Raw genomic sequence first — 13,275 nt, 5'->3', positions numbered from 1 at the left:
AAAATCAGAGATATATAAGAAAGAGCAACTTCGAGATTATTTTATTGCATGCTCGTTTCGATTTCAATTGCAAAAAAAAATTTATTTTTGCATGTTTTTCGATACACTCGGTATACACATGGTCTATTTCAATGAACCAAGATAGCATCGATCGTCTCGAAGTTCTATAAATGCGTGTACCATTTACGTTCTCTATTAATACATCATATGACATATATATGTATGATGTATCAAAATTAGCTCTCTTATTATAATCTCTTTTTCGGTCGTTTATTTCGTATATATAATACAGAATGTCAAATTTATACGCCATTAAAATTGTTTATCTGTCTAAAATTCTTTATCCGACTAAAATTGTTTATCTGAAAGCATTGAACAATTTTTATTTTATCAAAATTATATATAATTATGATATATATTGTACAACAAAAATTTAACAATTGATACATATCAAGCATATTGTGATATAAAATATATTCAACAAAAATAAACTTTAGTGTTGATAATTCTTGGACAATGCGAGTCCTTTTTAGTGAGAATACAAATAATTGCAATATAATAATAATTGTAATTAGGATACAATAGACTAGGAACATATTTCCTGCGAAATACAATAAAAAAATACGCTCTCGTGCTATAATATTGCTTCGTTATGAAGTTACATTTACGACATGATAATTTTATATAAATTACGTTTTTGCAATTAAGTATATCTTGGAAATCAAGAATTTATAAAATTATTTATCAAGCTAGAATAAAATATAGATAAATTCGAGGATCGACAAAACTATATGTTTGTGAATCTCGAGACCCGTTCATTCAAGAAGAAATTGACTAGATCAAAAGTACAGAGAGAATAAAATAAACATTTTTATATTATTATAAACATACGGTTTGAGACGTGCGCGTTATTAAATATATACTATATATATATATATATGTATACGCAAAATGCGTACAATTTCGCGGAAACATTTGCAAATCTATTTCTTATTCAGAAGACATTCTGTATATCCAAAACCCTAAAAAACACCTACCCAATCGTATTTTTGCCATTCATATCTTGTTATTAACACTTTGTACTCGAGATATATAAAACTCGATATTTCATTTGAACGTCATCAAAATATTAATATTAATCAAAATATTAATCCTTACAAAATATTAATCCTTTCACACCCCAGTTATATATAAATATGTATAAAACGTAAATTATATAATACGTTCTTAGAGCGTTTGCGTTTCCTCATTTTTGCAATATTTCGTTATATATTTTATGAATATATGTAAAATTATGACATCTTTCCCGTTATATCCCCATTATACGATACTTGAGTGCAAAATATTGTGTTAGAGAGATCGAACTGCGCAATTTTGTGTATTTATAAATCGGCAGTCCATAACGATAAATCGTCGACGAGGTATTTTTACGTAAAAATTTGCATTCATTCCGCATATTTTGCAATTTTAAAGCAATCCCCCCAAAAATTCGAAGTATTTTCTTAACTTAAGGCTCCTGGGTGCTCACCGCGACCATATTGGAATCGTGACGTCAGAGGCGAGAAATAACACGTTGAGATTTCTTAGATGCCATTTCGAAATAAAAAAATATTTCGATGAAACAGCACTTCAGATGGCTTTAGCACACTCTTAAAAAACCCCGAAAACTATCCTTTCCCCTTTATAATCAACCAACAGCTGTAAAATGTAATTATGAAGCCCAGTCCGTCTGGTCTTTGCACATGCGCAGTCATTCCGCATGTCAAAGTCTCGATCATTTTACAGCTGTTAATTGATTATAAAGGGAGAAGGATAGTTTTCGGGGTTTTTTAGAAGTGTATTAAAGAGATCTTAAGTGTTATTTTATGCAAATATGTTTTCTCGCCTCTGACGTCACGATTCCGACATGGTCGACAAGGTACCAGGAGCCTTAAGCATTTCTTCAAACTTCTTAAACTTCAAGAGGATCCAAGACTTCAAGACTTTTTATAAATCGCATGCTAAATCAATTAAATATATAATAATCAATTTTAAAACATTCAAGGATTCGAGCAAATCCGAAGAGATTTGACGTTCAAGAATTCGAAGTTTTAGATATTCTATGATCTCCCACGTAATTAAGTCATCGAAGAATCCAAGAATTCTTGAATCTCCAATAATCGAAGTATATATAAGATGTCTCATTTTAATCTTAACAGATAAATATTTGGAAATTAAGGGGTTTTAGAAAAAAATGTATCAGACAAAAATTGTAAAATTTCGAAGGGGACATAATATCGTGACCTAGAATTGCCCTTGGATGATTTTTCAAGGTCATTTAGAGATCAACCTAGTTTTTTTCAAATGGAGAACCACTCTAATTTTTTTTATATAAATTGATTCCTCGCAATATTCGGCATAAAAAGTTATAAAGGTAGAATATCAGCCAAAAAATGAATAGTTTATGGATATTTTATTTTTAATTTGATATAATTTTACATAAACCATGAAATATTTCATAAAATATTCATTTTTTTATTTTCTTAATACCTGACCTCAATACTTTTACACAAAATAATGAGAGAAATCAATTGATGTAATAAAGTAGTTATTTTTAAGAAAGAGTAATTTGAAACTAACAGCTATATCATTTATATTAAAACGAGACACTTTGCATATTTAAGCATCACAATAGAGTCGCTAGTACCTCATATCGCGATAAAAATCTAAAAATCCACGCGGTATAAAAGAAACACGAAGGATCGATCGATCTCGATCCATATATAGTAATTAAATACAAATCGCTAGTTCACATTTACAAAAAAAAGTACAATCGGATCGCTTCGATTGACGATCGGTGTGTCTGTATCCTGTTATCACTCTCAGCATAGAGACAAAACTCATCTGTACAAAATATATCGATTCTACTTCTACTTCTGGCGAAGTCTTGAGCAATCTTCGTCGAGAGGATGAGGTATCGTCTCTGCATCATTCTCGCTCATCGAGAGACAACTTAATTAGACGTTCAAGTCTTCCCAATCCTCGATCTGTCGAGGACTAAGTTCGATTCTGATCCCAGTCAGAGTGCACAGGAGATCGTGCAATCTAGGAGGTAGAGGATTCGCCTGCAAGTCGACCAATTCCAGAACAGGAGCGTGCCTGAGCCTTTCGACGTCGACGTCTGTGAAATCAATGGAAAATATATTTAGGGATTTAAATATTTAAATATATATTTAAATTACGAATATATTTATATGATGAAAGTAAGAGAGAAAAGCTGTATTTTTGGTATTTTGGAAATTATCCTTTCTCCTATTTTTTATTCTTTTATTGTCTCTTCGTCTCTTCTCCTATCTTTTATTTTTCCTGTCTTTTATTCCCACCATCCCATTTCCTATTTTTAATTCTTTTATTTTTTTATTTTTTATTTCCTTAATGATGGAAATGAATTTGTTTCTACTCTAAAATATCTCTTTTTGTCTTAGACTTCTTGTCTTTGGTATTAGAAATTGAATTTATCATGCTTATACTTAAAACAATTTGTTTGAATTGAGAAATTTTTAATGTGTTTCTGAGCAGCATCGTAATATTGTAAAGAATATATGTAAACGAGCAGAGAAGGATATCTTTTATCTTCTCTGGAAATATAGAGGGCTCAGTATCAGAGTGGTTGCCTACTAACAGGAGGTCCTAAGATCTGGTAGCCTCAATTTTTCCCTTCTTAATATATTCTAATAAATCGAACCTTCTCAAGGAATAATTTATTTGCATCATGAGAATAATGTCTGATGATCTTCCTGATGAAGATCTTTTATGTAATGTTGAATTGATCGATACTGAATTAGTTCCTATCCTAAGATATCCCTTTTTGTCTACCTGTGGCATTAGAAATTGAATTTATCGTGCTCACTTATAACAATTTGTTTGAATTGAGAGATTTTTAATGCTGTATTTCTAATCAGCATCATAATATTGTAAAAAATATATGTAAACGAGTGAAGAAGAATATCTTCTTTTGTAGTACGAGGTTCAGTGTCAGAATGGTTGCCTACTGACAAGAGGATCCTTTTTTTTTTTTTTTTTTTTTTTTTTTGTATCGCAGGGGAAATCTCCAAGGAGATGCCCTGGGTGCCGCGGGGACGGAACCCAGGGTTATGTGGGGTTTAGGGCGCTAAGAATGCGCCCCGACCCACTAAAACCCCTGCGGTGGCCATCTCGGGCAATGGTTGGGACCCTCCGAGAACGGGCAATTGCAATACTTCCGGAGGGTGACAAGAGGATCCTAGGATCTAATACCAGTAGGGCCTCAATTTTTCCTTTCTTAATATTCTAATAAATCAGATCTTCTTAAGGAATGATTTACGCATCATGAGAATAATTTCTGATGATCTTCTTGATGAAGACCTATTACACAATGATAAATTGATTGATACTGAATTAGTTTCTACCCTAAGATATCCCTTTTTGTCTATCCGTGGCATTAGAATTTATTGTGCTCACTTATAACAATTTGTTTGAATTGAGAAATTTTTAATGCTGTTTCTGATCAGCACCATAACATTATAATGAATATGTGTAAACGAGCAAAGAAGGATATATCTTCTATCTTCTCTAGTAGGGCTTCTATAGGGCTCAGTGTCAGAGTGGTTACTTATTGACAGAAGGGTCCTAGGATCTAGTAGGCCCCAATTTTTCCCTCTTTAATATTTTCTAATAAATCGGACCTTCTCAAGGAATGATTTATGCATCATGAGAATAATTTCTGATGAAGATCTCTTCAGTATTGATCAATTGATCGATACTGACCGATAATAAAATTGTTGTTGGCGAGGAGCCGTTTGAGCTGCGGTATCCGCCAAGCGACAGGTGGCAGAGCAATGAAGGTGTTGTGCGAAATGTCGAGTCTCTCCAGTGCCTGAAGCTCGGCCAGCTCCTCCGGCAACTTGCTCATTTGGTTGTGACTCAGATTTAATTCTGCGAACAATATACAGTCTTGTTGAATGATGAGAAGCTACTAGCTTGGATGTTTCTCATCAGAGAGATGTCAAAAGAGGCAAACTTTGCAAAAAGGGAAACTTAAAAAAGATTTTCCTGTATTTAGCTAATCACTCACCAGTAATTAGTGAGAACTTCACGGCGAACTTTGGTGGGATCTTCGTGATCACGTTTCCGGAAAGATCGCATCTCTTCAGCTCCGTGTGTCGCATTAAATGATAGACAGCGTCCGGAATTTGCATCAGCTGGCACTCTGACAAGTCTAAAACAAGTAAAAATGGAAGAAGATATAATTTCCAAGAAAGAATGTAAAAAATAAAAATAGAAGAAATAGAAACGCAATGAAACTTGGTCATTTAAATTAATGTTATTCAAGTTATCTGTACAGCTAAATTTTCACCGAAATCCTATCAAGAAGTGGAACAAAAAGTTCTTTATTCCATAGAATGCGCGATTGCATTATTTACGACAATCTTGCATTCGATTATATATACAATTTCTACTCATCAATTAGAAACGACGCAAAAAATCGCTCGTTTTATGTGTAAAACATCATTCTCCGAACATTTGATTTCGTGGACTGACTAGCCTTTTCTCGGGCTAGAAAATAAAAAACTTCCTCCGCATGATTCAAATTAAATTGAGATGGCACGATTTCTCTGCGCTTACTTAGATATCGGCAGCATTAGCACCGAACCTTAATAAATGAAATTGTAAAAGTGTTCTATTACCCTCCCCCTCCCCCCCCAAAAAAGACGCGGAACAACACTAGTCATGGTGCATCGTGCCCATCATAGGCTGAAAGTGCACTTAACGTCGGCGCCGCTGCGTTTCACGCTTTCTCCAACGCGGTTTCCACTACGGAAGACTGTCGACACTGACTAGCTAACTCGATCGCGGGAGCCGGGAACGTGTTACGGAACAAACATATTTCGCGTTATATTTATCAATCATCGCGTTCACATTAATAACTACGAAGCGTATGTAGTTCCGGGAAAAAAGAAATAATAAACGGCAGAATGGTGATTGGGTAATCCGACAAATTATAAATATAAAAATAAATTTTATATTTATATTTATATAATATTTTATATTTATATTCTATATTTATATATTTTACATTTATATTTTATATATATATATATTTATATATAATATATAAATTATATATATAATTATATATATTTTTATATATATTATATGTAAATAATATATATTAAAGTATTATATTTATATATTAATATATATTATATATATTAAAATACAACGATATATTATATATTATATATAAATAATATATTATCATTAATAATATTATTTTATTATGATATATTATAAATTAACAAATTTATATATTTTACATTTATATATATTATATGTATATTATATGTATATATAGATATACACAGTTGGAAAATTTGTTTTCTTGTCAAAAAAAGTCCCCGTCAAAATTTTTTTGTTAAATATTTAACACATTCATACGTTAACTTAACATATTGCTGTTGTGTTAATTGAACTCAAATGTTAAATTATTAAAACAATTGAAAGAAAGTGTAAAAATAACATAATGTGCATCTATTTTTAATTTTACATAATAAATATGTTCCGTATTATATAGTGACAAGATTTATCTGTTAAAATTTACAGGAAAAAAAATGTTGATTTTATTCTATAATATAAGTAAGGATGGTAAAATGTAAAATTAACATTTTTAAGTTAATTTTTACATTAAAACTATGTTAATTTTACACCAAATTTATTTCAAATTACTTAAAATTTGCATTTTATTCGTGTTAAAATATTAACATTATTCGTGTCACTATTTAACATATTCATATTATGTTAAATTAACATAAAAATCCTGCGACTGTCTAGGACATGTGATATCTGTTAAATTTAACATAAATTGTTCAACTGTGTATAAATATCAATATATAAATTTGTTAATTCTTTATAAAATCGAATAAACTCAACAAACACGATTTTTTATAATACAAGCTAGAATAAATAAAAAAAGATGTATTTTTCCCGTTTTTTATATATGAATGAAATTATTGCATGATTAAATTTATAAGAATCGAAAATTATATTATTTTACAAAACTGAAAGATTTATTATAAAAGCAAAGAAATATAAAACTAAAAATGCACTTTAACTGTATGATTAAATAACGTAGTTTTTCTTGATATTTTTTGTACAGTTTTATTATAGTTTAATAATTGATTAATTGAATTTAATATCTAATTTGACAAAAGAATACTAGAGTATTATATGTATATATTTAGTTCAGTGAAGAAAGGACACATGTGAAAATTGAAATTTGAAATAAACCTGACATGTGAAAGGCTCGCGCAACCAAAATTTCTTCAGATCGAGACTATTGTGTCACATTATTTTCGTAATTCCTATGATGGTAGTCGTGCACGAACGCGAAAAGCGAATTACGAAAGTACATATACGCAAAAACTTCGTACAATTCACGAACGTAATTCATTAATTCCTCTTGCCGAATTTTAATGACAAATAAAAAAATAAAAAATCACGCTTTCACCAAAAATTTACCGAGGCTCTCGTTCTCCTGCGCCTCCTCGCAACGTAGAATCACTCTCGTCACGGCGTGCGCCATCTTGCCGCACTGATTCACTCATCTCCGACGACGTCCGCTCGTTGGAAACATTTATTTCTGTGTGTGCGGACTGCTTTCCGAAATAATTTTCGCCACCTGGCTGACCGTGAGACTCTCATCGCGACTCATTCCCTCGGAAATCGACGAGAAAGTCATGGAAACGCGGACTTTTCCTCAAATAAGCGCGCGCGCGTCTTATTATTATCGTTTTATTTCAGAAATCAAGAATTTAAATTAACGTTACATTTCATTAATACCTATACTAATTTTTGTGCAATTAAAATTTTCAAGATTTTTTTAATACATGATGACAAAAAGATAGATGTGAAAATAGTCATCAGATTGTCATTCGTTTGTTATGACGTCATTTTATAGACGAAAATTGATTGTTTCGCACTATTTAAAATCTTATATAATAATAAATTTTATTTATTATTTATTTTTTATTTTTTATTATTTATTTTTTGATACTTATTTTGTTATTAATTTCTTATTTTATTTTATTTATTTATTTATTTATTATTTATATATTTATTAGCTTGAAAAAAATTTCTTTTTTAAAAGACATCTAAAAATCTTGTGTAGTTGCATTTAAATCTTGTATTTTTTATCAAAAATCTGATAAGATGGAGTGCAAATTCTATATAAAAAATTTAAAAGAGATCAATCTTAAATTAGTTAAACTCCTAATAAACGAAGTTGAGATTTATTCTAAAATAAAATTGTTCTTTTTTCACCTTTTTAAAGTTTATTTAAAGTAATGTAAATGAAAAAATCAACACTTGAGTTTGAAATATATTCTGTTACGAGACACTTTATATAACTCGTATAAATAAATTAAACAAGAATGAAATGCTCGAACGGTGATTATGCAATTAGCATGAAAGTCATTGTATAAAATTAGTAAGAAAGTTACTTTTGCTCTCGCGAACGTCGCGGCTAATTAATGTGCGTGCAATCATCCTTTCTTAATCAGAAAGTGATAAAAGAAACTCGATAGGGAGAAAGAGAGTAAAAGTTACTGTTTAAAGTCACGAAACCTTATTAACTCTGTTATGCATCCTTATAGTCTTAACTTTGACACTTGTTAAATGAACCAATACTTATGCGTCTATAACAAAATCGTGATTAGAAAATCATCTTTTGTAATAATAACAATTTATTTTGTGATCTTATATTCAATGTACAATATTGCAGATTTAATATATTGAATTGAAAATATTGAATGTAACTTTTTAATATTTGATTGATTTAATATTTCAATTTTTTAATTTTCAATTTCAATTTTAATTTCTTCAAATTAATCTAATTAAAATTATTTTTTATATTTACAGTTTAAGTATTTAAAAATTAGTAGCAATATTTCTATAATAAATAAATTATGAAAAAATAGAATTAGCGATTAATTAAGTTCTAATTAATAAAAAAAATTTTTTTTTTCAAAGAACGATAAACTGGACTTTCTTTTGTGAAACTAAATCATATTTGCACAAAAAGATGTAACTAACAAGCATCATCAATTATGCATATGCAACTTTGCATCAGAAATTTATTTGGATTAGAACCAACTGAACAAAAAGATCCGTGTTAGCAAAGATTTATTGTTAACATTGTTTTTGTTTTTGTTTTTTTTTTTTTTTGTTGCGATCTATTCATACAATGCGGATTTTGACATATGGGACTATAAGAAAAGTAAAAAAAAAGGTTTTCAGAGAAGAATAGGTATACACAGCCTCTTGACTTGGAATTCGGAGTGCGCAGATCAACAGTGCCGCCAAGGCTTCACTTTATACTATTCCGAGATCGACCTTTCGCGGATGCACATCGGGTGTCCCAAAGATACGCAGCAGACAGTGTTGTGCTTAGATGATTTTAAAATTAGCTAGATAAAGATGAGATGAAAATATGTAAATTCATCTTAGATAAGATAAAGATGATTTTGTTTTAAATATATCTAGATAAAAGATAAAATTATATAGTAATTCATCTAGATAACTTACAGAAAATATTATTTTTAAGATCGCTTATGTAAACACAAACAGTTACAAAAAAAATGTAAATTATAAAAGGGATATAAAAATATATTTATACTTTTATTTATAAGTTTTTATCGCTTACTGCTCAAGTTCTACTACTTAAGTATTTTTATGTGCTATGACTCTAAACCAAATTATCTGAACATTATTCTAGATAATTTAGTAAAGATAACACTTTTTTCATCTAAGATGCACAGATGATAATACATATTATAAAAATATCTGTATCTACATCTTAGATGAAAACAGTGTTATCTTTACTAAATTATTTAGAATCGGAGCAATATAATCATCATCTGCTGCCAGTGTTTGCTATTATCTAAATAAAATTATATAAATGATCATCTAGATGAAGTTTTGACATCATCTTATCTTTATATAGATAATTAGATTAGATAATAAGATATCTTATTAGATAGTAAATATCTATATAAAGATAAGATGACGGCAAAATTTCATCTAGATGATCATCTATATAATTTTATATAGATAACAGCAAACACTGGCAACAGATGATTATATTGCTCCGATGATGCCCGAGAGGGAAAGAGAGAGAGAGAGACAAAGACCGGACGTGCGCGTTGGGTAATGTTTATCCAATCCAATTATCTATGCCGGAGTTACGAAGCGCACAAGTAAGTATTTCACTTTTATCCGAGCTGATGTGCTCGAGAAACGCCACCTGTTTATTTATCCATTCTCTTATATTTAGCTTTCATCTCTTCAGGAACTTCACATCGCTTTTAATTATACTGTTCGATGTAGCAAGTTCTCGCGGCTCATTGTCAGTTTACAAATATCTAGTCTCTTGGCTGAGATTTTTAAATTAATTACATTTTATCTTCATTAATCTATTTTAATTTATATTCTTGTAATTATACGTTTTATATATCCCCCAAAATTTTTTGTTTTATCGTAATTTATTATTTTCTATCGCATAATTTTTTATATTTCTCGTTATAATATATTATTATATACATATATCAATATTATATTATATTAATATTTTATATTATATAATTATATTAATATTTTATATTATAATTATATTAATATTATATTATAATTATATTAATATTATATTATATATTATATTATATTTATATTATATTATATTATATTAGTATTATATTAATATTATATTGTATTATATATTATATTATAAAAATTTTTGTCTTTTTTTGTCATAATTTATTATTTCTATCATACATATTTTTTTGTTATATTTCTCGTTATAATATAATTTTGAGTTTGCCTTCCTCTAAACTTATCGAGATTAAATTAAATTAATTGCACTGACACGGACAAAGCGGATATGTTCTCCATACACCATATAATCACTTTTACGCGACGAGTACGTCATCCATACTTTCTACGGAACTATGCTATAGTTTTTTGTCAAATCACAGTATGTTGGAGATCGTAACATATTACGTCTCGGTGATCATCGATCAATTTTCAGTCGCTTGTTTTCCGTTTTTTTTTTTTTCTACACTAATAACGATAATGTTTTGCGCTTGTGGGAAAATGCGTATCCGTGAGAAGAAAGTAGGAGAGTTCGTTAGCCGTTCAAAGCAAACTGAGTCATCGATATCAGATAAGATTAGAGATTAATTTCAGAGAATACACGCAAAAAAACGCGTTATTGCGATTTATCACCCTTTAATTGCACCCTTCGGTCTGATAATTAATATGGTAAATCTTAAATTTATAATACACATAGAAATTATGGCTCTCTAAATTTCAGAGATTTACATATAGAACTTTAAAAATGTTTAATCAAATATTTATGCTATATCATTTTATATTATCGCAAATCTTTAATAAAATCATTATTGCGATTGACAATGAATCATATCAGAGAGAGAGAGAAAATATGGTTATATTTATAACTAAATATATTTATAACTAAATTTTTGATATATCAAAGATTTACGAGATTCCAAAATTGATATGAGAAATATAAAGAATATGAGATATAGAAATAAATAAATTATGATAAAAATATTTGTATAATATTATAATATAAAATTTTATAATATAATATTAATTATATAATAAAAAATATTTTTAAAAATGCGATAGAAATAATTAAATTACGATAATATGGATTCTGGATGATATATTTTTTTGTTATCACTGATCCTATTTCATCTAAATTCAATTTTGATTCCGATTTAAGTTTGAGTCATAGATCTTTTGACTTCTCATAAAATTATAATATTGCAGTTTTTGAAAGAAATTGTGAATCCATAAATTTTTTATTCTATTAATAAACATTTGTCCATATATCTTTGAAATCAGATCTATACCTGTTGAAGATTTCAAATTTTACACAAATTTTTTTATATCTATTATATAATATTTTTAATTTTCATATAATATTCTTTCGATTAAAAATTATACGTGATTATAGAGTACACTTTCTTTAGTCTCACAACTATTGGCAGATAAGAAAGTAGTAGTGATTAAGATCAAGCAGACGACATTACAGATAAGGCAAGGAAGCAAGGATACAATTTATATCTTGAATGAGGAAGACACTGACATATGGTGTTTACAAGCTCGATTACTTTATGAGATAATTAAATTTCTCTTCGGACAATTTTAATTAGACACTAATATAATATTACATGAAGCTAAATGTATTCGTCAAGTTTTCAAGATTTTTGTGTCAAACATCAATAAAATCAAACATCGAAACTCTGGTGGTGCCAAGAAATTAAAGAGTGAAGTAGTGAAGGCTTGAAACATCTCTAGAGATCTGAAAAAATTTGTGAACAAATTTAAAATACTTTTTCTCAATGTCGAAAAGACTTCTTCAACATCTAGAACGTCTTTTAAAAAATTGCTAAGATCTGAAACATCTTTTATATAAAGTCCAAAATTGAGATCACATCTTTTAGACACTCTTTGTGACATTTGACCCACCTAGATTACAATTATCCTGGGCCTCTTCGCATCGCGAAACCACCCTGATGATCGCCCGACCAGCAAGTTGCACACAAACCGCCATCGCGACGTTTCTCTCGCCCTGTTCCTGCGAGATCTGCTGAACAGCTTCTTCATTGTACGGTGGCCTCATGATTCTTCACTTTCTTCACGAAAAATTATTTTTTTTCGTCGAAATCTGAAGCACTGATCTTCGCAAACTTATCTTTGTAGTATTTTTTTATTACTCTTTCTTGATTCTTCCTAATCGCTAGGAGGACATTTTGTAAGCTTCACCTAAATGGCTGTTATCCTTCTTTTTATATTAAACACTGGATATTAATTAGTTGCTGCGAATCCTTTCACTATAATATTGGGATTCGAATTTAATTCAGATATCACCTAGATAATGAAGATGATACGTATGTACAGGTTTTCGGCTTCTTCGGCATTAAAAACTAGGACACAAGAGGGTTCTTCAATTTCACTGGGATAAAATTCAATCAAAAGCGAAGGATCTTCGTCCTCGCGAGCGGAACTTCAGCAACTTTCGGCCGACTTCCTGCGCGAAGGAAGAAATAAATCCTCGGTACTTCGACGTACCTGAAGACCATATGACTCCGTTCAATTCACTAGCTCACATGCGGTGCACGCGGTGCTATTTAAGCCTTCGCCACTTCCTCCCTCCACCAGGGGAGCGTCTTGAAT

General features: G+C 29.8%; 1 protein-coding gene across 2 annotated transcripts; it reads right to left on the bottom strand.

Annotated features, from left to right (window-relative positions):
- Positions 1-256: 256 nt before the first annotated feature.
- On the bottom strand, positions 257-13,194 carry Sclp (leucine rich repeat containing protein 20 sclp). 2 transcript variants are annotated; one of them, XM_083050518.1, is made up of 4 exons: positions 12,568-13,194; positions 5,093-5,236; positions 4,786-4,953; positions 257-3,160 (listed from the first exon to the last, which is right to left on the bottom strand). In XM_083050518.1, exons 1-4 carry the CDS (start codon positions 12,719-12,721, stop codon positions 2,997-2,999), a joined length of 630 nt encoding a protein of 209 aa, XP_082906644.1. In that variant the 5' UTR covers positions 12,722-13,194; the 3' UTR covers positions 257-2,996. The 2 variants fall into 2 exon arrangements, with proteins under 2 accessions (XP_082906644.1, XP_082906645.1); XM_083050519.1 differs by lacking the exon at positions 12,568-13,194 and adding an exon at positions 7,537-7,869.
- Positions 13,195-13,275: the final 81 nt, after the last annotated feature.

Source organism: Prenolepis imparis, unplaced genomic scaffold, assembly GCF_030444845.1.
Source record: "Prenolepis imparis isolate NDT839.2.m4 unplaced genomic scaffold, iyPreImpa1.0 SCAF_11, whole genome shotgun sequence".
Taxonomy (NCBI): Eukaryota; Metazoa; Arthropoda; class Insecta; order Hymenoptera; family Formicidae; genus Prenolepis; species Prenolepis imparis.
This window is presented reverse-complemented; position numbering and strand designations above follow the sequence as displayed.